Raw genomic sequence first — 26,093 nt, forward strand, 5'->3', positions numbered from 1 at the left:
GATGAAGTTTTACCCTATTTTTCATGCCAAATTAGGTCAGCTACAGACATTTACTCTGACCCACAGCAGCCTTCCTTCTGCCTACTGGTGACTAACCAATGAGAGTTTTAAAAGGCTACCAGTTTTTCCCTTTATTAAAAGCCAAAAACAAAAAACAAAAAAAACACTAAAGAGCTTTGAGAGAAGACCAGTATCTGGTCTCTGATCCTGAATCAAACTTATATCTCCTGCCTTATACTTCCATTCTGTAAACCTCCATGATCTTTGTTATTTGACTAGAACAAGGGCCTTACCTTGGGGTCTGCAAAGAGATTTCAAAAGGCCCATTAACTTGAATAATCTATTTTCCCAACTTTCTTGCCAAAATCTAGCATTCTGTTCAACTATGGATAAAAACACAAACATTATTCAGGAGTCCCTACAATGGACCAACTTGCCAAAGGGGTCTATTTTTAAATACTGACAAAGAGAGGGCACTAGGCAGTGCAGTGGAAAAAAGCACCCTCCCTGGAGGACCTGACCTTAGACACTTAAAAAAAAACCCTAGCTATATGACCTTGGGCAAGTCACTTAACCCCATTGCCTTGCAAATCAAACAAATAAAAATGGTAAGAACCACTGGAATAGAAAATAATCTGACTTGGCATATATAGTAGGAGCATAGTAAATGCTTGTCGAATAAATGACTAATAAGACTACTATGTGCATCAATTTGATTGCAAAGGAATTCTTTTTTTTTATTTTTAGGTTTTTTTGCAAGGCAATGGGGTTAAGTGGCTTGCCCAAGGCCACACAGCTAGGTAATTATTAAGTGTCTGAGGTCAGATTTGAACTCAGGTACTCCTGACTCCAGGGCCAGTGCTCTATCCACTGGGCCACCTAGCCACTCCCCAAAGGAATTCTTTAGATCAGGTAGAGGGAATATTTTCCCCTTACAATTAAGGGCTTCAGATCCATGAGAAAAAAAAGAAACTAAGACACATTAAGTAAAAACTTATTTTGGGGTTTATTTTTATAAAACAGAAATAGAAAAGGTTACATCCTGCTTTTATTTTTACTGAGAAAAGTAAACGAAGATCTGTGTGACAAATACAAGAAATAACAAAAAATACATATATCAACTCCTTTTTCTGAAGCTAGAAAGGGAAAATGGATAAGAAAATAATTAAAGGAAGTAGGGAGAAGAGGAGAGACCCTAAAAAAGATGCAGATAAACAAATGAGTAGAAACAAAAGAAATAAATGATAAAAAAGATAAAATGATAAATAAATGATTAAAGACAGCCCAAGGCGAGGGAAGAGAGAGATGAAAAAAGAGAGACAGAGAAACCCCAAAGTTTAACCAATTCCCAAGAATCAAGATTTCTCTAATTCTACTAAAAAGCTGTGTTATCTTGGACAAGTGACTTTACTTTTCTCTGGGGCTGTTTACTCATGTGTAAAATCACAATGGGAGGGGAAAAGAGAATGATTAGATATTCTATAAGGCCTTTTGCAATTCTAATGACCTCTATTCCATGATTTATTATACTTTTTAAAGAAAAAGTAGAAATCTCTAAATTCCTTGATTAAAAAAAATTTTTGATCAGCACTTTTGATATTCATTATGTTTCATAAATCTAAAGCCTCAATTACAAAATTGCTTAGCTACCAATGAAAATAATTTAAACCATACTCAACTCTTCAGGAATATACACTAAATGTTTTGGTAAAACAGTTTTATGGAAGCACATAATAGTTAAGAGTACTCTTCATATTCATATTCAGTAGAAATGTCCCAAATCTAATTATAGCACAGCAATAACAAAGCTAGAAAGGTCCAAAAATCCCAGAGTTCATGCCACTACTATAACATTACCAGTATTTTATAGTAAAGCTCAGCAAAACACTTTGAAACAAAGTACATGTCATTAACAAGTTTTCCTAGATTCTTTCAATACTGCCAGAAGATTTAATAAAAGATCTCATACAATCAGGTCCCCAAGTCTCTCCGTGCCTCTGTTTCTTTCTGAAAAAGCACTAATAGCAACACCTGGTTCATTACACTCTGAGAGGTTCTAAGAGAGTTCCAGAGGAGCACTTCTGAAGCTAGAAGCTGTCCAGATAAAATGCTCTTCCCACCTCCACAGTATATAATAAACTGGATTCTTGCTCTGGCACTTTTCATGGACTGTCCTGGTGACTAGAATAAAGGAAGGCTCCAGTTGTGTTTGCCAGATGGCAGTGCAAGCCTAGGACTCAGAAGCTGGTCACACCTCATCGTTGACAGGAAAACAAACACAAAATGACTTATTTTCATTCCCCTATCTGGGAGCACTGAATAGCAGCAGTTTCTCTCTCCCTTCTCTCTCAATCTTCTTGACAGCAAGGACCATATCTTACTCCTCTTTGTATACCGCACAGCACTTAGCAATGTGTTTGTCACACAATCAGTGTGCAATATACAGTAGGATCTCAGAATTATAAACTCAGGATGTAGCTCTTTCTTCAAGGCTCCATTCAGAAATCCCCTCTTCTTTGAAGTCTTTCCAGACTCCAATTGTTAGTGTTCCCTCCCTACTCAAATTACCTAATTTTTATTTATCTGTTTGTACCCCACCATCCAAATAGAAAGGAAGTTCCATGAGGGCTGGCCCGTTTTTTTTTTCTTTGCAACTAGCAACTAGCTCAGGACTTGCAACTTTTATTTGTTGTTCAGATATATCTGGTTCTTCATGACCCTATTTGAGATTTTCTTGGCAATAATATTGGAGTTTTTTCCTATTTCCTTCTCCAGTTCATTTTACAGATGAGGAAACTGAGCTAGACAATACCTAGTTCTGGACTTCGACAACTAAATATTAACTGTATGACAAATACTATGCTAAGCACTAAGAAAAAGCAGGCCCTGCCCTCAAGAAACTTACATTTGAATGGGGAAGGCAACATGTATACATACAGGTATACATAAAGATATATGCCAATTTTTCCTTTTTTGGTCTGTTATTTTTTTTCATAGTATGACTAGTATGGAAATATGTTTTACACAATTACATATACATAAAATCTCTATCATTGCTTACATTCTTAGGGAGGGAATAGGTGTAGGAATGGGGGAGAATTGGAATTCAAAATTTTTTAAATGAATGATAATTACATGTAATTAGGGGAAAATACTATAGAAAAAAAGTTGAGGGAAAAAGCTATACCCCAAGGAGATACAAAGTAATCTTAGAGACTAAGGTACTTGGAAATTAAGAGGTTCAGCAAAGATCTCCAGAGAAGGTGATGCTTGAGAGAGTCTTAATGGAGACCAGGGATACTAAAAGGTAGAGATGAGCGAAAGCATTCTACCTGAAGAGTCATATAAAAGACATAGGTTGTGTCAAGGGGAATAATGTCTACTCATAACAGAGAGAGGGGCCAGGTTATGAAAGGCTTTAAATGTCCAAGAGAAGACTTCATATTTGATTCTTGAGGAACAGGGAGCTCCTAGGTGACATGGTCAACAGAGTGACATATTCAAACATGAATTGAAGGGACATCACCCTGGGAGCTATACAGCTGGTTGGAGTGGGAAAATACAAGATGTAGAGGGACTGTTCCAACTGTCCTGGCCAGAAGTGGCGAAGATCTTAACTAGGTGAGTGAAAAGGTGTAAGAATCAAAAACTAGAAGAGATATATATTATGGAAATAGAAATGACAAAATCTGGTAACTGTGCATGTCTGATGAGTAAGACAAAGAAACTGAGGGACACAGATGAGACTGGAAGGATAGGAGTATCCTTAACAGTAATACAGAAGTTCTGAAGAGGGGATGGTTTTGAATGAATGACAATGAGCTCTGTTTGGAGTATGTTGAGTTTAAGGTGCCTAAGGGGTATACAATTTGAAATGTCTAATAGGTAGTTCAGGATGTGGGATTGGAGCATAAGGGAGTGAGACTAGGAGAGATATGTTGGATTCATCATCATCTGCATGGGACAGTTAGATTGGTCACTGGATAGATCATTGTACCTGGAGTCAGAAAGACCTGAGTTCAAATTTTACTTCAGATATTTAGTAGTTGTGTGACTCTGGGCAAGTCACTCAACCCTGTTTGTCTCAGTTTCTTCATCTGTAAAATGAGCTCAAAAGGGAAATGGAAAGCCATTCCAGTATCTTTGCCCAAGAAAATGCCATGGACAATATAGTCCATGGAGTCATGGACTGAATAACAGCTGAATAACAACAATCATTTGCACAGAAATGATTTTGACAATATGGTAAGACCATGATGGTTAAATAATATTTTGTTGTCCTTTCTACATTGGTCTTCAGAAAAGTCAGAAGGTCTTCATTAGGCAAAAGTGGTCCAGGTCTCAGTGTCCTGGTGCCCATTGTTAGCTTAAAATTTTCTGTCTGTAATTCTTTGGATCATGTTTGAGGTTTTCGAACAGTGGTTACTTTTTCAGTTTCTGTGGGACCTCATTCCATCAATTTGAAAATTTTCTCTCCAAGACTCAGTCACAAAAAAAGAAATTTGATGTCTCTGATTTGTTACTGAAACCTTACCAATACTTTTGATTTCTCAAGAGGATGGCTTAGCTAAATCTCATTTCCAAAAGGTCTTCCTGGCCCAAAGATTGATTGATTGGATGAATGAATATAATAACATCTATTACATGCAAATAAATACTAGAAATATGGAGAAGCAAGACAATCCCCACTTTGGAGGTGTCTCAAGTCAAAAAATATTAAGCATTTACTGTATACAAGGCACTATGCTCACATTCTAGTGGGGGAGAAAGAACACTTGGGAGGTGTTTTCCACTGCTCTGCAGACTCAAAGTCCACGGATCTCAATAAGACTGAGTTCTGGGGAATACAGCAGAGGTAAAAGGTGACTTGCTTAGCAAAGGAGGAGAGAAGCTTGTGGGGAAGGGACATGGCTAGGGCTTTTATGTGAGTCATTAGTAATACAATCTTAGATAACAGCCCTCTATAGAACGATCCTGACTCATAGGTGTCAAGTTTTATCCTCCCACACCCTTAAAGACAAAGGACCCCATGGGAATTGTCAGAACCAAAGGTGAGAGAGTACTACAAATGGAATTACTGAAAGGACAGAATTTCAGAGGAGTTTGGTGACTTCACAGGTCTTATTTAGAAGAAATACTGTCTATTAATTCCAGCCTGTTTCCAGTCTAGCTTTCTTGCCTGGGCTGCCTTCCCAGTTTGAAGGAGTGGTCCATAACAGGCATTGCACTTGTTGAAAAGAACAGTTGAACCAAATTAGTCACAGAATCCTAGATTCTTGGTGTTGGAAAGGATTGCAAACCATCTATTCTAGTCTAACCTTCTACCTATACGGAAATCCTTCCAGTACCATTCTCGACCAATGGTTTCCCTTGCTAGAAAATTGTTTTCCTTATTTCTTGACAAATATGACTTACTTAAAACTTCAAGGATAAGTTTTAATTGGGTACATTACTCCCTATTTTATGACTTCTCTTCAAATATCTAAAGACAGAAATCATACCTTTTTAGATTTTTTCCAGAATAAATATTTTTAATTCCTTTATCCACTCTCCATTCTCTCTTTTTTTAAAATTTTTGTTTTTGAAAGGCAATGGGATTAAGTGACTTATGCAAGTTCACACAGCTAGGTAATTATTGAATGTCTGAGGTCATATTTGAACTCAATTCCAGGGTCGGTGCTCTATCCACTGCATCTGTCCATCAAGTTGAAGAATCAGGTATTATCCAATAGCTTTCTAATATAACTAATTATTCCTTGTAAGTATTATGCTCTGTTTCCAAGCTGAGTACTACAAGTACTACCAGGACAACCTAAATCTCAATATACTGAGACAACATTCCACTTGTTCCATTCTAGTTGCAGCTCTGAGCTTTGTTATGTAATGTGGTAGAGTAGAAAAGAGCATTAAATACGATGTCAGGTGACTAGGGACCTAGTCTCTACTCTGCCACTTAAAACCATAGGATTTGGAGTCTCAATTTCCCGAACCACAATGGGAACTAGAATACTTGGACTATTATTTGGACCTCACAGATTTGTTATAAGGAACATGTTATGCTCTGGCTTCATGAATGTAAGCTATCATTAATCATCTTTTTAGCGTTAGCTCAAGCATTCCAGTCTGTTGAGATCGCTGTAACACAATTTTTATCCAAAGCACTAGCTGTCCTTCTTTAGGGTTACAATACATAGATTTAGTATATATGCCTTCTAAGTCACTGATAAACATGTGGAACCAGTCAGGGGAATAAGGACATTTTGTATCATTAAAGATTTGAAATCCCATGGAACAAATGTTATGGAAGAAAACCCCCAAATATAAAGTTGATATCTGGTCTTGAAAGAGGTAAACATTTTGGAGACAAATAGATCAGCCCCAGTGGCTAATATGGAGAAAGGGTACACCCAAATGACATAAATTTTTTGTCCAGACACTGAGTTAATCAGTTAGCCCTTCAGCTAAATTTCCATCCTTCAGTCCCAGAGAAGACAGGATTTTTGGAAGTCACAGATTTCTCATGTCACCTCAATAGCCCTGAAATGAGCCTGTCTCTCAGGGCCTAGTCCTACCCTTGGCAACCTGCACAATGCACAGCTCTGAAAGCCTGAGGAGGAGTCCCTCAGTGCCAATTTTCTCTTTATCTGCAGAAAACAAAAAGCCTGAAATGGTTGCAATGGTGCCAAAGGGCCATGTGAGCAGCAAGAAGACAAATTTGGAACAGTGAAAAGAAACAAACAGTGTAGCAAGGGGAATGCTTGTCTCTGGCCTCAGTTGTTCTGTAGCATCATGTCCTACCCTAGTTCCAAAGGGAATTTCTTTTCTCCTCTCTTTATGGGGAAATAAGAAAACTAGCAGAAAAAAATACATCCTGTTTCACTTTCTAAAGTAGGTTTGATTCTAATTTTTTAAAAAATCACCCTCCCAAAATACTTCTTTTTATTGTGTTTATTTTGTTGAAAACCTTGATAGTTTCATCTATTCTAGAAAAGGGCCATTTTAAACATTATTCCTTTTTTCTCATTTGAGACAGCATCCTTTCCTAAGGGTTCAGTTTTCTCAATGTCTCAATGTACACACTAATAGCAATATGGGGTAAGGATCAACTATCAGTTCAATATTCAATGACATTTTTTAAAAGACTTATGATGGAAATCACCATCCTTGTAAAACTATGGATCCTCATACCCCAACTTTGTAGCTCTCATTTATATTTTATCTTCAGTCATTAAAACTTAACTGTTGTCTTCCTCCTTCTCCCTTCTGAGGATAGGGACTGTCTTTGGACTCATACTTGGTATCCCAAAAGCCTAGGTGAAATTATAAGGTTTAGTAATTATTAAATAGCTATTATTAAAAGTTATTAAGTACTTAAATTATTATTAAAACTATTTTAATTAATATTTATTATTATATAATTTATTATTAATAACTATTAAAGCTTCCAACTGCACCAAAGCTCTTAGGACACTGTATTTCTATTCCCCATAATTAGCACAGTGTCTGACACATAGTAGGTGCTTGCTGTCTAGTCTGAACAACACAGACTACAACATAGAGAGTATACTTCCATAAATGCAATCCAAAATGATTTTTATTTAAATTTTCCTATGATTGTGCAATATGGCCTGTGTTTTTAAAGGTTTTACCAGGAAAGCCCAAAGTCTAGCAAGTCCTACTGAGCTTAAGAAGCAGATGGACACTAATCTGTCTTCTGAAAGTCCTCAAGGTTCACAATCTTGTAGCTATCTTTAACTCCTCACTCTCTTTCACCTCCATGTCCTGTCACTTTGATCATGTCACCCCATTAACTCAGTAACTCCAGTGGTGTTTTGTTCCCTCCAGGATTAAATAGAAAATACTCTGACTTTTAAAACTCCCTATAATCTGGTCTTTTCCTATCCCTCTCTGCTTCTTTACTGTTTCATAATTAGGATATTCCATCTTCTGATTTCATGCATTTTCACTGGCTGTACTCCAGGTCTTGGAATGATCTTCCCTCCTCACATGGACCCCTAGCTTTCTTTAAACCTCAGCTAACGTCCCACCTTCTTCAAAATGGCTTTGCCAGTTGTAGTTAAGTTTATCTCCCCGTTATTCTGTATATATCTTGATTGTAAATAGTTGTTTCCATGTTGTCTCTCCCATTTGATGGTGAGAGCCTTGGAAGCAAGGATTACTTTTTAATATTTCTTTGTATCCCCAGAGTTTAGCATAGACACAACTAAAAATGACTGCAACAATGAAATCTTGTTAGCTGGTTGATCTAAAGAATGAAGTAGCAAAGTATAAAAAGCTTCATTGCCTACTACAAAGTAAAGACTTTTTTGAATTATTCTTAACTCATTAAGAACATCTAGTAGAATCTGGTCTGTATCCCAAAGAAAACACTAAAAAGGATACATGCACAAAAGTATTTAACGCAACTCTATTTATAGTGGCAAAGATTGGAAATTAAGGAGATGTCAATTAATTGGAGAATGGTTAAACAAATTGTGGTTTATGAATGTGATGGAATACTAATGTTCTATAAGAAATCATGAGGGATGGGACTTCAGAAAAGCCTGGACAGAATTACAAGAACTGATACTGAGTGAAGCGAACAGAACAAGAAGAACGATGTACACACTAATAGCAACATGGGGTAAGGATCAACTATAATGGACTAGTTTATTTCAGCAGTTCAATAATCAATGACATTTTTAAAAGATTTATGATGGAAATCACCATCCATATCCAGAGAAGGAACTGTGGAGTTTAAATGCAATCTGAAGTTTGCCACCTTCAATTTTTAAAAGTTGTCTTATGCATTGTTTTTTTTCCTCTCATGTTTTTTCCTCATTTTGATTTGATTCTTCTTTCACAACAAGATTAATATATTCTGATTTGTGTTTTAGCAAGGTTATACATGAATAGCCTATATTAGATTGCTTTCTGAAGGAGGAAAAGGGAAGAAAGGAAGGGAGAAAAACGTGAAACTCAAAACCTTGCAAAAAAAAGACTGTTGAAAACTACCATTACACATATTTGGAAAAACAAATCAAGTATCATTTAAAAAAATGTTTAATAAAATGAGGAGAGGTTCAATCTCACATAGGAATGGAGATCATTGTGCTATAACTTGGGATCCTGGAGGACTGCTGCAAATTGACTTAGAAAACCACATGTTAATATTATCTATGTTTTATTATATTTTAAAATTTTGTTTTGTTGCGTATTTCCCAATTCCATTTTAATCTAGATTGTTAGTCCCTTTAACTAGTTGCACTTGAGAGAGTTATGGGCTGTATCCAGCCTGTGATCCATGTGTCTTACACCTCTGATTTCCACCTGTGAAAAAATAACCTAAAGAGATGAAAACACAGATCCTAGAAAAATAGAGACTGTGTTATCTTTTAGCAGTCACAACTCATTACTGTTTTATTGAGTTTGTGGTCAACTAAGTATTTCAGATCTTTTCCAAACTAACTGATGCTATTATGCCAGGTCTTCCTGTATTTTTCCAACTGATTTTTTAAAACCCTAATTCAGAGCTTTATATTCATTTATTGTTGCTTAGTTGTTTAGTTATGTCTGACTGTTTATGACCCATTTCAGATTTTCTTAGCAAAGATACTGGAGTAATTTGTCATTTCCTTCTCCAGCTCATTTTTTTTATAGATGAAAAAAACTGAGGCAAACAGGATTAAATGACCAGCCCAGAGTCACATAGCTAGTAAATATCTGAGGTCATATGATTCTTCCTGATTTTATATTTATACCTAATACATTTTTGCTTATTAAAAATAACTATATTTCTAACTTGCGGAAATATTTTTGGAGCTTGATTTTCCATCTACTTTAATAGCTATTCCTCCCAACACTACTTCCATTAAAATGATAAGCATATGATCTATGTACTCATCTAAATCACCAATTTAACAGGGTCAGGGATAGATAGATTTCCAAGACATAATGACATGTCCCTTTTCCTTTGAGTTGATATGCATTCACCAAAAAAAACCCCCAAAACTAAGCCAAGCAACAAAACAACAATCCAGCTAGGGACTCATCTAACAGTGAGTGTTTTACAATTTGGATTAAAAATTCATCATGAGAAAGTAGTTTTGCATATGGCTGTTGAAATCAAGAGACATTGTTTAATGACTTTCTCCTGAGCAATTCCATACGTCAATTAATTTCAACTAACATTTATTAAGCTTTGATACTTAGGTTTTAGGGTTAAAACTTAAAGGAAAATGCCAGTCTGAAGGACACTTACCTAGAGACGCACAGGGTATATCAGTCTAAAGCCTGGCACTCTTTAACATCTTACTACAATACCAAGGGTGATAGAATAGACAGTGTTTGGGAAATTCACAGAAGATTCCAAAATGAAGGACAGGATAAAAATTCATAAAAGGACTTAAACAAATTAGAAAAGAGAGCAGAAGTTTGTACAGTGGTAATCAATGGTTAAAAGTGCTCTAATAGATCAGGAAATGGGAACTTACTGTGTCACCAATTTTTAGATCTCCACATTTCCTCTGACCTGGATAGGACAAACCATCTTGGCAAGTAGCTGTGAAGGTGAGACCAAGATCCTCAGGATTATCCCAGACAGAGAGCTCCACTTTGGACCTGATGCTCTGAAAAAGAAGAAAGAAAATGAAATACAATCAGGTTAGCAGAAAAGATAATGGCATAACTTCATTTATGTCATTTTCACATTCCCTATTCCTGTTATGTCTTTTCCCAGCATTTTGAGAAGGTTAAATTCTACTGCAGCAGTGAATAAGAATGCTGACCTTGAGGATATGATTTCTCTTTCATCACACTCAATTTGGATCAATGTACAACAATGGAAACAAAGTAAGGACTGACAGATTGCTTTCCGTGGCAGGGGGAGGGAAGTAAGATTGTGGAGAAATTTTAAAACTCAAATAATATCTTTAATAAAAATAAATTTAAAAAAATAAAATTGTGATACAAAAAAAAGCTGACCTTGGAGTGAGGAAGACTCATCTTCCTGAGTTCAAATCTAGTCTCAGATACTTATGAGCTGTGTGATCTGGGCAAGTCATTTAATTCTGTTTGCCTCAAATTCTCAAATATAAAATGAGCTAGAGAAGAAAACGGTAAATCACTCCAATATCTTTGCCAAAAAAAACACCACCACCCAGATGTGGTTATGAAAAATCAGATATGACTTACCAACAAAAATAACCTTTTGTCTCAAAGACATCAACTATAACTGTCCAGAGGTTGGAGCAGGGTAAATTAACTGAACAATTCTATGATACTAGAACTCCTGTGGGTTGGGAGTTGGAGAGCTAGAAAATCTTTTTTTTAAGGTAAGATAAAAAATATACATTGTCTACTATATAGTGAATGACATCATGATCAGTGATGTGATAACATGAGGTAGCTATATGTAGCCAGACTTCCAGATGTAGACACACAAATTCCACTTCAGGTGATCCTTATCAATTTGTTTAGCTGCTAGAGCCATCTCAATTAAGGATACCTGACATTGACATAAAAGGAAAAGGGATATTGAGGCTATATTGGGGGAAAAAAGAGGTCAGGCAAGGAAAGAGCCACATGAAGGCTGGGGTCCTGTGGATTACAAGATGACAGGTTAGAAGATGACATAAGGAAGAAGCATACGCCTTCACAGCAGGAGCTGCTCCTCATTTTAATAGCCCTTTTTCCATCATTTCCTTTCAGATACATTACAATCTCAGTTGCAAACATCATTCTGTAATGGGAGACTAGTAGGAGCATATGTATACTTCTTGATTGTGCAGTCATTTTCAGTCATGTCTGACTCTTCATGACCCCATTTAGAGTTTTCTTGGCAGAGATACTAGAGTGGTTTACCATTTCCTTCTCCAGCTCATTTTACAGATGAAGAAATTGAGGCAAACAGGATTAAGTGACATACATACTACAGCATGAGGAAACTTGAAGACAAAAGGATTCTTCTCAAACTTTTAACAGTCCTTTCTAATCAAGAATATGCTTCTTAGCACCATAGGACATCAGAGTCAGAGAGAACCAAAGGTAAAGAGCTTAGTGGGTCCAATATCTTCAAATTTCAGTGGAAATAAGATATTTATCATTAAATTTAACTTGAGGCTTGGAGGAAAAGGTGGGGTATTCAGACACTATCTAATCCAAAGGACCAAAGTTTTGAGGAAAACTAAAGCTGTGCTTTCAATGGTATGGGCAGCTTCCAATGCAGAGTAACATCTTTCATGCAATTTTTACTCTTAAGAGAATTGCACAGAGCACTGAGAGGTTAGGTGAATGACCCAGAGTTGCCTAGTCAGTATATGTCAAAGACAAGACTTGAACCCAGGTCTTCCTAACTTCAAGGCCAGCCCTCTATCTACATTTACATTACCTATCAAACCTATAGAGGTCAAAAATGGAGCTTCTGAACAGACCTTGGTATAGCTCTGAATTACATCACTAACCTGATGAAGAGAGGTAGAGAAACAGAAATCAGCAGGTTCTTCCTGTATCTCCTCAACTCACTTCCAGAAAACATAATCTGCATTAGAGATTCCTGTATTTCTTACTGGAAGAGATATTCCAATGGCAGAAACTAAACATACAATTCATAACAGCTGCTTTCCCCCCAAACCTCCCAGTTAGAGTAATCTTGAAACTGTTTGGCATCCACATCATTATTAACTCCAAGGACAAACTCTAGTTTCCTATTTAAGTGAATTCTACCAGGCTAATCTCTAAAAGAAATGCCCATATAAGAGGGCTCATTCATCACGGGGCTTGGAGGAAATGATGGTCAAGATTTCTTAGGTTTAAAGGTTGCTAAAGGGTCAGGTTAGGACACATCTGTAGTTGTCTAAAGCCAGACCAACCCTGGGGGTGGGTGGAAACAGACTTCATGGTAATAACAAAAGGACAAAAAAATTCACTTGGACAAAAATATAACATGGTCTTCAACATTATCCTCAATATTCAACCACTTGTCTAATTCTCCAGTCTTAAGGGGGAAAAAACCACAATGATGTTTCATTAAACAATGACTTCCTTTTCTGAATTCCATTCATTGCCTTACATAGCTGTAGTTATGTCTGTCTGCCTGGTATTCACATGTCCTGTAGCTTAGATCCAGAGAAAAGATGGTCATTGTTGTCACTAGTAAATATGCTAAAGAGTTTCACAATCCTTCAGTCATTACTTGGCACTTTCTGAGTTTAAGGGATTGGTCACACTGTAAGAAAAATTATATATGTAAATCAAAGCACTGAATTAAGGATTTTGCCCTTCATGAAAGAGGAGGAGACTTGGAGTCTGCCAAAACAAATTCCAAATACATCCTTTTCCCTCTCTCCACAACCCAGCCAAAGGCCACAGCCATTTTCTCCATTACATTTACTCCAACAAAAATGTTTTTAAAATATCCCAATAAATCACTTTTCGGCAACTGAGCAGAGGTAAGAGACTACACCCATACTTACTCATGCATGTTTAAATCACTACAAAATACATCACAAAGCTTCTTAGGCATTAAAGTAACACACAAATATAAACAGTTCAGCTCAGAATACAACAACAGAAACTAAGGGTAGAAAAGAACAACTAGCAAAAGAGTCATAAAAGAGAAGAATAACAGAAATGTTAAAAGATAGGAGGAATTTTAAAGGTTTTCTAGCTCAATGTCTCATTTTACAGGGGAAGAAAGGAGTTAAGATTAGACCCAAGGTCCACAACTATTAAGTAGAAGAACCAAATCTGGTCTAAGGTCTACTCACTCTAGGTCAATGTTCTTTCCACTATATCACATGGTCACTTCCTAAGTACTATACACCTCTGAAAACAGTTAAAGCTTAGAATATATTCATACATACACAAACAATATACATGTGCACATATAAACATACATACTATACACACACACACACACACACATATATATATACATACATATATATATATATATATATATATATATATATATATATATATATATATATATATATATATGTAAAAAAGCTATACCACCTGGAAAAAAGTCCAAGGTTACATTCAGCATCAGGATTTCCATTTATGGAGATCAAGAACAAAAAAAAGACAGGTCTGCTGAAGCAGTCTATCTTAAGGGTAAAAGTACAGAATTTGGATTCAGAATCTGGTTTTAAATCCTAGTTGTTTTACTTGTTACTGATGTAAGTTTAAATAAATCTCTTAGCATCTATGAATTTTATTTTCATTTTTAAAATAAGGGTATTGGACAAGAAGACCCTTCCAGCTATAAATCTACACATGGTAAGTATAAACATTTATATACCAATACACAGATACATACAAAACTTCAGTCCAAGCATTTTGCAGCTTCATTTTATGCATTTAATATCATTCATCAAAACTGACAATAGATTCCTACAGTACACCAAGCCACTGTTAACTGATAATTGAGAGCCATCCTCAAATTATGACTGAGCTGCATAAATGAGTTCATTTGTAAGTCAGTTGTTTGGAACTCAACTTCCCACAGAAATAAAGTGGTAGCTCAGATGCCAGCTGGCCCATGGAAGCTCACTCAACCCACAATGCAGCTGGACTATAGTACTATTAAATCTAATACTATACTCTCATTTTTTTTTTTAGATTTTTGCAAGGCAATGGGGTTAAGTGGCTTGCCCAAGGCCACACAGCTAGGTAATTATTAAGTGTCTGAGACTGGATTTGAACCCAGGTACTCCTGACTCCAGGGCCAGTACTCTATCCACTTAGCCCCCTAGCTACCTCCCCCCATTCTCTCATTTTTCAATGGATGAATACATTGCTAATTCCAAAAAGGAAAGCAGTAAGATAGTATAATGGATACAATTCTGGGCTTGGAAACAGTAAAATTAAAGTACCTCAGACACTTACTAGATATGTAACTATAAGAAAGTCACTTAATCTCTATCAGGTTTAATTTCCTCACCTGTAAAAATGAGAGATTTAATTCAATAGCACATATTAAGCAAATACCTATTATATGCAAGACACTGTACCAGCCTGTAGGAATACAAATACAAAAATACAAAACAGTATAGTGCTGGGGCAGCTAGGTGGCAAAGTGGACAGAGCATGGGCCCTGAAGTCAGAAGGACCTGAGTTCAAATCCAGTCTCAGACACTTAATTACCTAGCTGTGTGACCTTCGGCAAGTCACTTAACCCCATTGCCTTGCCAAAAAAAAAAACACAATATAATGCCCACCACCTACAAGCTTACATTCCTCTGAGGAATACAATCTTCACATAATAAGTAAATATAACATGAGGAGCATCAGAGCACTAGCTCTGGGGAGTCAGAAAAATGTCTGAAAAATTCTATTTAACATTAGTCATAAAAAAAGCTAAAGATTTTTAAATATTTATTTATTTTTCCAACAACAGGTAATGATTTCAACAATCATTTTTTGCAAGGTTTTGAGTTCTATGTTTTTCTGATCCCCTCCCTTTTCTTCCCCTCCTCCTCAGAGAAAATATCTAATACAGTATAACTATGTTAAACATGAATCCATATCAATCATGTTGTGAAAGAAGAATCAAATTGAAATGGGGAAAACATTAGAGAGAAAAAACATAATTCATAAGAAAACTTTTAAAAATTGAAGATGGTAAGCTTTGTCTGTATTTAAACTCTGTAATTCCTATGCTCAAAGGGCAATAAAACTGTGCATACCCTCTGATTTAGCAAAACTACTGCTGGATCTGTATCCTGAAGAAATTATGAAAAGGGATACAAATCCACATATACAAAAATATTCATAGCATTTCTTTTTGTAGAGGCAAAGAATTGGAAATTGAGGAAATGTTCATTAATTGAGGAATGACTGAACAAACTGTGATATGTGTATGTGATGGAACATTATTGTCCCATAAGGGACAAGGTTTCAGAAAAACCTGAAAAGACATGCATGAATTGATGTGGAGTGAAATGAGTAGAATCAGAAGTACATATACACACTAATAACAACACGGGATGATTATCAACTACAATAGATTTTTTTTCATTTCATTACAATAATCAAAGTCAATTTTGAAAGACTTGTGATAGAAAAATAACAGCCATATTCAGAGAAGGAACTGTGGGATTTAAATGAAAACCAAAGCTTTGAATCTTCAATTTTTAAAAGTTGTCTTATTTATCATGTCATTTTTCTTTCTCTAATATTTTCTTCCATTTGGATTTGATCCTTCTCTCACAACATGATCAATATGGATCTATTTTTTTTAGTTTGTTTTTTTTTTTGCAAGGCAAATGGGGTTAAGTGGCTTGCCCAAGGCCACACAGCTAGGTAATTATTAAGTGTCTTAGACATGATTTGAACCCAGGTACTCCTGACTCCAGGACTGGTGCTTTATCCACTGCGCCACCTAGCCGCCCCTGGATCTATTTTGTTTTAAATAATTTATTTATTTTGAATTTTACAATTTTCCCCCAATCTTGCTTTCCTCCCCCCACCCCCCAGAGAAGGCAGTCTGTTAGTCTTTACATTGTTTCCATGGTATATATTGATCTAAGTTGAATATGATGAGAGAAAAATCATATCCTTAAGAAAGAAACACAAAGTATAAGAGATAGCAAAATTACACAATAAGATAATGTGGACTTTTTTTTTTTTAAATTAAAGGTAATAGTCTTTGGTCTTTGTTCAAAGTCCACAATTCTTTCTCTGGATACAGATGGTATCTCCATCGCAGATACTCCAAAATTGTGACCGATTGTTGCACTTATGGAGTGAGCAAGTCCATTAAGGTTGACCATCACCCCCATGTTGCTTGTTAGGGTGTATAATGCTCTTCTGGTTCTGCTCATCCCTCTCAGCATCAGTTCATGCAAATCCTTCCATGCTTCTCTGAATTCCCATCCCTCCTGGTTTCTAATGGAATAGTATTCCATGACATACACATACCACAGTTTGTTAAGCCATTCCCCAATTGAAGGACATTCATTTAATTTCCAATTCTTTGCCTCCATAAACAGGGCTGCTAAGAATATTTTTAAAGAAGTGATATTTTTACCCTTTTTTTCATAATTTCTTTAGGGTATAGACCCAGTAGTGGTACTGATGGATCAAAGGGTATGCACATTTTTGTTGCTCTTTGGGTATAATTCCAAATTGCTCTCTAGAAAGGTTAGATGAGTTCATATAATCATATGATTAGGGTTAGTAGTCATTTTGCTGAGATTTTATTTAAGATTTTTGCATCTATATTCATCAGGGAGATAGGTCTATAATTTTCTTTTTCTGTTTTAACTCTTCCTGGTTTAGGTATCAGCACCATATTGGTGTCATAGAAAAAGTTAGGCAGAGTTCTGTCTTCACCTATTTTTTTTTAGGTTTTTGAACGGCAAATGGAGTTAAGTGGCTTGCCCAAGGCCACACAGCTAGGTAATTATTAAGTGTCTGAGACCAGATTTGAATCCAGGTACTCCTGACTCCAGGGCCAGTGCTTTATCCACTCCACCACCTAGCCGCCCCTCTTCACCTATTTTTCAAAAGAGTTTATATAGAGTTGGAACCAGTTGTTCCTTAAATGTTTGATAGAATTCACTTGTGAATCCATCTACCCTGGAGATTTTTTCTTAGGGAGTTCAATAATGGCTTGTTGAATTTCTTTTTCTGACACAGGGTTATTTAGGTATTTAATTTCCTCTTCATTTAACCTGGGAAACACATTTTTTTTTGGTAAACATTCATACATTTCACTTAGATTATCAAATTTATTGGCATAGAGTTGGGCAAAATAATTCCAAATTATTACTTTAATTTCCTCCTCACTGGTGGTGAGTTCCAATTCTATATAATAGTAATTTGGTTTTCTCTCTTCTTCTTTTTTTTAATTACATTGAGGTTTATCAATTTTATTGGCTTTTTTCATAAAACCAACTCTTATTTTTTTAATTAATTAGTTCAATAGTTTTCTTGCTTTCATCTTTATTAATTTCTCCTTCACTTTTTAAGATTTCTAATTTGGTATTTAATTGGGGGTTTTTAATTTGTTCTTTAATTTTTTAGCTTCATATTTAGTTCATTGATTTCCTCTTTTTCTAATTTATTCATGTAAGCATTTGAGGATATAATATATCCCCTGACAGCCACCTTGAGGGTAGCCCATAGGTTTTGGTATGTTGTTTCATTATTGTCATTATCTAGGACAAAATAATTAATTCTTTTTATAATTTGTTGTTTGATCCACTCATTCTTTAAAATTAAGTTATTTAGTTTCCAATTTGTTTTGGGTCTATATCTCCCTGGCCCAATATTGCCTGTGATTTTTATTGCATTGCCATCTGAGAAAGATGTATTCACTATTTCTGCATTTCTTCAATTGATTATTAGGATTTTATGCCCTAGTACATGGTCAGTTTTTGTGTAAGTGCCATGTACTTCAGAAAAGAAAGCATATTCCTTTCTAACCCCATTCAATTTCTTCCATAGGTCTATCATGCCTAGGTTTTCTAACAATCTATTTACCCCCTTAACTTCCTTCTTGTTTATTTTATGGTTAGATTTATCTAAATCTGAGAGAAGGAGGTTGAGGTGTCCCACTAGTAGAGTTAATATGTATCTATTTTTAACATGTTTATAGATATAGAGGCTATTTTAGATTGCTTTCTGTCAAAGGGAAGGAAGAGGGAGAAAAATATAAAACTCAAAACCTTGTAAAAATGATTGGTAAAAACTACGGTTGCATGTAATTGGAAAAAATAAAACAATCAATAAATAATTGGTAGAGAAAATTTTTAAATAAAAAATTTAATTCCAGAATTCCTTCTCTGGATATAGATAGTATTTTCTATCAAAGTCTTTTAAAGTTGTCTTTATTTATTGTACTGCTAAAATAATTAAGTCCATCATAGTTGATCATCACTCAATGTTGAAGCTAGTATGTCATTGACTAATCAATTTTCACACAGCAGAAGCAGAACAATCTCTCAAGACAGGGAAAGCAACATTTTTATGGTTGCTATGACTAATAGCTGTTGCTAGTATCTTTGGTATGGAAGATGAGATAAATGGAGTTGCTTTAAGAGGTTCTAAGGATCTCTTAAAAGTTTTATTTTTTGGATTTGTTTGCTTTTTAAAATTAGGGTTTTTTTTTAACTGGGTTCTATTGTTTTAATCTTCAATTTAATTTAATATAGAGCTCTATTCTAGCTACTGGTAGAAACATAAGACAGTATCTGGCTAAGAGTATAGTAGGTGACCCCCAAACTATGAAACCAATACACTAAATATGATACAAAATTATACAAAAGTGTAGAGGAGAAGTACAGGTTGAGTGCTCAATAAAGCCCAAGGAAAAATGGAACATTCTTGGCAAGAATCTTCTCTGGCAAATTCTCCTTCTTCCTACAGAGAAGGGCATTAAAACACATAGATTCCATTTGGTTTGAGAAATTCAAGTCTGTGCATCAGACCATTGTTTGTAACACAAAACAGTCAAATTGCTGCTTTTGCAACTTCACAACCAGAGAAGCAGACAAACAGATGGAAACAGAGATAGGCAGATGGAAGGAAATAGATGGAGACAAATAGACAGTTGGGAGATACATAGATGGTGGGAAACAGAGAGACCAACAAAGAGAGGAGTCATAGGCAAGGAACAAAGGCTAGTAGGAGGAGCAAATTAGAAATATCTATTTCTGTTTTGCAATATAGAAAACTACTCCCTAACTAAAGCCTAGGATATGTTCAAAAGTTTAATATATCAGAGGTCAGTCTTGCAAGCTTATTCCCAGAGAAATATAGGTATGAAATATAGGGGAAATAAAGGCATGAAATATTTTACATATTGTCAGATTTTCAGTATGTTTCTTTTGCTAATACATTGGGATTTTTTAAAATCCCATTTTAAATCTTTGTGACAAGCTTTCTGAGTAAGGAAAGAAGTTGGATATAGTCTTAAATGAATATGCTTTAAGAGTAAAAAAAATCCTAAAAAACAAGCAATATTTTCAAAATGGAAATATTATATGACTAAATATGCCTGTGGCTGGTTGACACAGAAGGCTAAGCCTTAATGTTAATGAAACCAAGGATCTATATTAGAATTCCATTGTAGTCTGGTTACCTTCCCAACCCTAGATTGTGCCTCGTTGTCCCTGGTTAAAAACTGGCCACGTGGACTTGATGCATCCTATGGAAAACACAGTCTACTACTGTTAGTTGAGAAATATCACCTTTGCATATGAAGAAATAGTTTTCTGCACATGATTTTACATGTTGAACATGTCAAATCAGAGCTACTGGCCCTTCAAAGAATACTTTATGTTTTTCTCCTAACCTTGCTAACTATAATTATGAATATATCCAGTGTATTCTCTGGAGAAGAATGTCAAGTAATCTGTTATGATAACTATATCAATCATGCAGCTCTGTGGAAAACTAGAAACCTGATAGCAGGACACAGTTCTTCTCTACTATTCCCCAAGGCAATTCTAAAAAGAAAAAGAAAACTCTTGAACCAAATATGCCTAGTAAAGCAAAACAAATTCCCATATTAGCCATATCCAGAAATAAATATCTCATTATGTATCTTAAGTTTATCATCTCTCTGTCAAGAGGTAAGCAGCCTACTTTATCATATATTCTTTGGAGTTGTCATTGATCAGTGTACTGGCCAACATTCTTAAGTCTTTCAAAGTTGGCAATACAATGTTGTTACTGTATAAATCATTCTCCTGGTTTTAACATTTTATTCTGCATCATTACTTACAGGTCTTTCCCAGCTTTTTCTGGAGCTATCCCTTTTGTCATTACTTGGGGTACAATGGTCATCCATTACATTCATGCATCAGTTGTTCATCAGTTAAATGAACTGGAGAAAGAAATGGCAAACCATTCCAGTATCTTTGCCAAGAAAACCCCAATTTAATTCACCAAGATTTGGACACAATTCAATAACAACAACCACAAATCATTTTTGGATTTAGGCCTAATAGTACCCTTGGAATTCTTTAGGAGGGAACTTCACAAGGATCTTTATAGTCTACACTTCAGACTAAGAACTAAAATTTCCAGATAATTCAAAGATCCTCGATCTTTCTCCACCCCCCCCCCCTTCAGAACTCTAACCTTTATGCAACTGATGGAATCACCAGGACACAATATCATTCTTCATTGCTTTGACCTATCCTATTACTGTTCAAGTTCTGGTTATGATACAAAGGATTCTTATCCTGTCTTGGTTTAATCCTCTTTTGTGGACTTTTTCCCTGGCTTTTTTATTGCTTTGGTCTTCTTTCTCAGCAGGACAAGTCAAATAAGCATGGAGCTATTCATCAAGCACTAATACTATGTGCCAGGCACTCTGCTAAACACTGGGGATACAAAGAAAAGCCAACCTATCTCTGCCTTCAAGGAGCCTCCAATCTAATGGAAAAAAGACTTAGATTTTAGAGTTATAGGGTCTGAGTTCAAATCCCAGTTATTACTACACAAATAACCTTAGGCAAATCAAAATTATCAAATGGGGGGTTGAACTAGATGACATAGAAGATCCTTTCCATTCCTATATCTATGACCCTGACCTGAAGAAACAGGGTTAGAGCTCCACCAGGAAATGAAGCAGTCAGAGTCTCTCCCTGAGCTAGAAATTGTCTTACTCAAGCCAGGTTTACGAATTTTGCTGGCACAGCTCTTCACTGCAATTCCACAAGATGATCTGTTTTCTAGAAATTGATTTTCCAAATATCCCACTCCCATCTAACTTAGTAGATTAGAGTGTTCTAGTCATTCTGTCCCTGGAGTTTCCTCTGATGTCAAAGGAGAGAGGAGAAGATGAAATCTATAGCAGTATAAGGCTGAACCTGAATTTGAGGACATTGGCCAGGGAGTATTTTTTTAAAAAGCAAGGGGTGGGGGTAGCTAGGTGCCGCAGTGGATAGAGCACGGGCCTTGGAGTCAGGAGTACCTGAGTTCAAATGCGACCTCAGACACTTAGTAATTACCTAGCCATGTGGGCCTTGAGCAAGCCACTTAACCCCATTGCCTTGAAAAATCTAAAAAAAAAAAAAGCACAGGGTGGGGGGGTAGGAGCCACGATGGCGATGTGAAGGCAGCATTTCCCGGGAACTCCTTCCCCCCAAAACTCTAAAAGCCAACAAATGAACAAATGATGACTCTAGCCAAAATTTAGAGGAGCAGAATCCACAGAAGAACCGAATGATACATGTTCCCAGTCCAAGATAACTTAGAAGTTCTGCAGGAAAGGTGTGTTTCACCAGGACCAGGGGTGAGGAAAAAAAGTCATGGATGTAGGCCAGCCCAGCCCAGCCCAGCCCAGCCCAGCCCAGAGATCACCAACAACAGCTTGAAGGGGTGGTGAGAGAACTCTGCTACACCAGAATGACTGTGGAGTGAAAAGTACCGGCTGCAGAATCTGCAGTGAGAATCTGGAGAAAGCAGTCTGCACCCCCAGAGACTGTAAGGGAAGTCTGCAGAGATTTCTCCACTCTTCGTCGAGGTAGGACTCTGTTGTTAGCCTACACTCAGATCCAGGTTGCAGTTTAGGCTTCCATACTAAGTAGCCAAACTGGATCTCTCCTTATAGCTCCAGGGCAGAGGGAAGTTTGGAGGGGGGGGCCTCTACATATCAAAGCACAGGCAAGAGAGCATAAGACCTTGGAGGAATAAAGGTCCCAGTGGGGTGTCTCCCCCCCCAAAAAAAAACAAACCCAAAGCCTTGGAAATGCTGTCTTGGGCTGAGGAAATGAGTAAACAACAGAAAAAGAAGAATCTGACCATAGAGAATTACTTTAGTCCCATGGAAGATCAAAACACATACTCAGCTGATGACAAAATCAAAGCTTCCATATCCAAGAGAAATAGAAAATGGGCTCAGACTATGGATGAGCTCAAAAATGACTTTGAAAATCAAGGGAAATGAAGGAAAAATTGGGAGGAGAAATGAGAGCGATGCAGAAAAATCATGAAAACCAAATCAACAGCTTGGTGAAAAACACACAAAAAAATACTGAAGAAAATAATATGTTAAAAACCAGTTTAGGCCTAATGGAAAAAGCAAAGAAAAAGACAAATGAGGAGAAGAATGCCTTAAAAAGCAGAATTGACCAGCTGGTAAAGGAGATAAAAAAGCTCTCTGAAGAAAATAACTCCTTCAAAAACAGAATGGAACTAAAGGAAGCTGATGGCTTTATAAGAAATCAGGAAGAAATAAAACTCTTCCAAAAAAGCCAAAAATTAGAAGAAAATGTGAAATATCTTGCTGGAAAAACAACTGACCTATCCAGAAGAAATAATTTAAAAATTATTGGGCTATCTGAAAACCAAGATCAGGAAAAGAGCCTAGACTTCATTTTTCAAGAAAATAATACAGCAAAATTGCCCTGAGATCCAAAAGCAGAAGGTAAAATAGAAATCAGGAGAATTCACTGGTCACCTCCTGAAAGAGATCCCAAAAGAAAAACTTTCATGAATATTATAGCCAAATTCCAAAACTCACAAACCAAAGAGAAAATTCTAAAAGCTGCCAGGAACAAATAATTCAACTACCATGGCCCCATAGTCAGGATTACACAGGATCAGGAAGCATCTACATTAAGGGCTCCTAGGGATATGATATTCCAGAAGGCAAAAGATCTTGGTTTACAACTGATAATCAACTACACAGCAAAACTGATCATCCTTTTTCAGGGGAAAAGATAGACTTTCAATGAAACAGGGAACTTTCAAACTTTCCTATTGAAACAACCATAGCTGAACAAAAAGTTTGATCTCCAGGTATAGGGTTCTATGGTGAACCATAGAGAGGGTGGAAGAGAGGGACTAACTATGAGGAACTTGATGATGTTGAACTATTTGTATTCCTGCATGGGAAGAAGATATTGATAACTCATATGAACTTTCTCATTTGTAAGAGCTGTTAGAAGAAGCATATATAGACAGAACATAGGAAGGAGCAGAATATAATGGTATAATAAAGTAAAAAGATGGAGCCAATGGGTGATAAAGGAAAGTACTGGGAGGAAGGGAAAGGAGATGAAGAAAAAAGCTAAGAAATTTCACAGTCAAGATAAAACTTTTTCAAAGGAATGGAAAGGGGGAAGGCACAGGGGAATGAGTGAGCCTTCATTCTCATCAGAGATGGCTCAGAGAGGAAATAACATACACACTTAATAGGGTGAGGAAATCTATTTTACCCTGGAGAAAAATGAGAAGAAAGGGATGGGATAAGGGGGAATGGGGGGGAGGGAAGGGGGGAATACATGGTAGAAGAGAAGGAAGATTGTGAGAGAGGGAACTTAGATACAACACACTTTTGAACAGGGCCAGAATGAAAAGAGAGTGAGAAGAGAATAAATGAGAGTGGAGAGGAATAGAATGGAGGGAAATACAGCTAGTAATAGCAACTGTGGAAAAAAATATCGAAGCAACTTCTCTGGTGAATTTATGATAAAGAAAGCAACTCACTCCAGAGATAGAGCCATTGGAATCTGAACACAGACTGAAGTACATTTTTGGGGGTTTCTCTCTCTCTATTGTTGAGGTTTCTCATCTTCTTGTGGGGGATTTCTGTTTACTCTTATGTTTACTCTTATAATACATTCAATTTCAATCAATGTATAGCATGGAAGCAATGTGGAGACTATCAGACAGCCTTCTGGGGGGGAGGAGGGGCAATTGTAAAATTAAAAATCTTACAAAAATTATAGGTAGATACTACTATTGTATATAATGGGAAAACAAATAAAATGTTAATTTAAAAAATTAACATAAAAAAAAGCACTAACATCCTCCAGCATGGTGGGCAAATTTAGAGACATCTTCACTCCATTCCAAAAGTGTATCTAACCCATGGTGGAGTCTTCTGAATTTGTATTGGTCTGAACAACCACAGTAGAACACAATTACCTTGATTCCAACATAATCATCCTCTTTCAAAATGAAGGACCACCACCACCACCAGCAGCCAATGTTAATTCTACAGTAATATTCTATGTGGTATTTGTTTCCCAGGCTAGCCCCTAAAAAAGTCTACTCATCCCACAATATGCCTGATCTACATTTAAATGCCAAGGAAGATATTGTTGCTATGGGAAAATGCAATTTGAATTATAACTCAGAATTCTAGATATTGATCATTCCATTCCTTTCTGCTGTATCCTGAACAGTGAGACTGCCAGACTTTCAAAGGAGTAAGGGGAGAGGAACAGAAGACTTAAATTTGTTGCTAAATCATGTCACCTGAGGTGGAGTCAGATACTTCTTGGGACCAACAACTTGTTAACTCCTTTTAAAAAAGATAATATTTTTGAATTTTAAAGTAATATTTTATTTTCCCCCAATTACATGTAAAGACGATTTATATATATATATATATTTTTTTCTTTATTTGAATTCCATATTCTCTCCCTCTTTTCCTCCCTTCATCCTTCATTGAGAAGACAGGAAAGCTAATTACTTTTCTAAGTCATTCACTAGTGTGAATGAAATAGAAGGTGAGAGAATATTTGCTTTTACAAGTAGTTTGACAAAAGCACATTGATTTTGGTACTAAAAGTTCTGGATTTGAATTCTGATCATGTTTTTTATTGCCTGTGTAACCTTGGGCAAGCCACTTCCCTTTGTGCCTCACTTTCTTCACCTGAAAATTGAGAGGATTAAGCTTGATAAACACTAAATTCCCTGGAGTATTATAATTTTATACAAAGGTTACACTTAAGCCAGACTGCCACATAATATATTCTACAAAACTAGAATTTTAGGGCAGCTAGGTGGCATAGTGGATAGAGCACTGACCCTGGAGTCAGGAGTACCAGAGTTCAAATCCGGCCTCAGACACTTAATAATTACCTAGCTGTGTGGCCTTGGGCAAGCCACTTAAGTGGCTTAAGTGGGGTTTAACCCCATTTGCCTTGCAAAAACCTAAAAAAATAGAATTTTAAAGGTCTCCCTCAAGACTCATCTAAAGCGATTTGGTTATAGAAAGACTAGAAAGAAATAAAGATGTGGAGGAATTGATAAATGTTGAGATAATTTTTTTTAAGTTTTATTTATTTAAAGCAATGGTGTTAAGTGGCTTGCCCAAGGTCACACAGCTAGGAAATTATTAA

The 26,093-nt window shown here is 36.2% G+C and overlaps 1 protein-coding gene across 1 annotated transcript in view; it reads right to left on the bottom strand.

Moving 5' to 3' along the window:
* Positions 1-26,093, bottom strand: part of ITGB5 (integrin subunit beta 5) — a 200,460-nt gene that overhangs the window by 68,636 nt on the left and 105,731 nt on the right. Inside the window, exon 9 of the mRNA XM_074214694.1 lies at positions 10,494-10,628. Coding sequence (XP_074070795.1) covers positions 10,494-10,628 — 135 coding nt within the window. The remainder of the gene's footprint in view (positions 1-10,493; positions 10,629-26,093) is intronic.

Source organism: Macrotis lagotis, chromosome 1 (genome assembly GCF_037893015.1).
Source record: "Macrotis lagotis isolate mMagLag1 chromosome 1, bilby.v1.9.chrom.fasta, whole genome shotgun sequence".
NCBI classification, from domain to species: domain Eukaryota; kingdom Metazoa; phylum Chordata; class Mammalia; order Peramelemorphia; family Peramelidae; genus Macrotis; species Macrotis lagotis.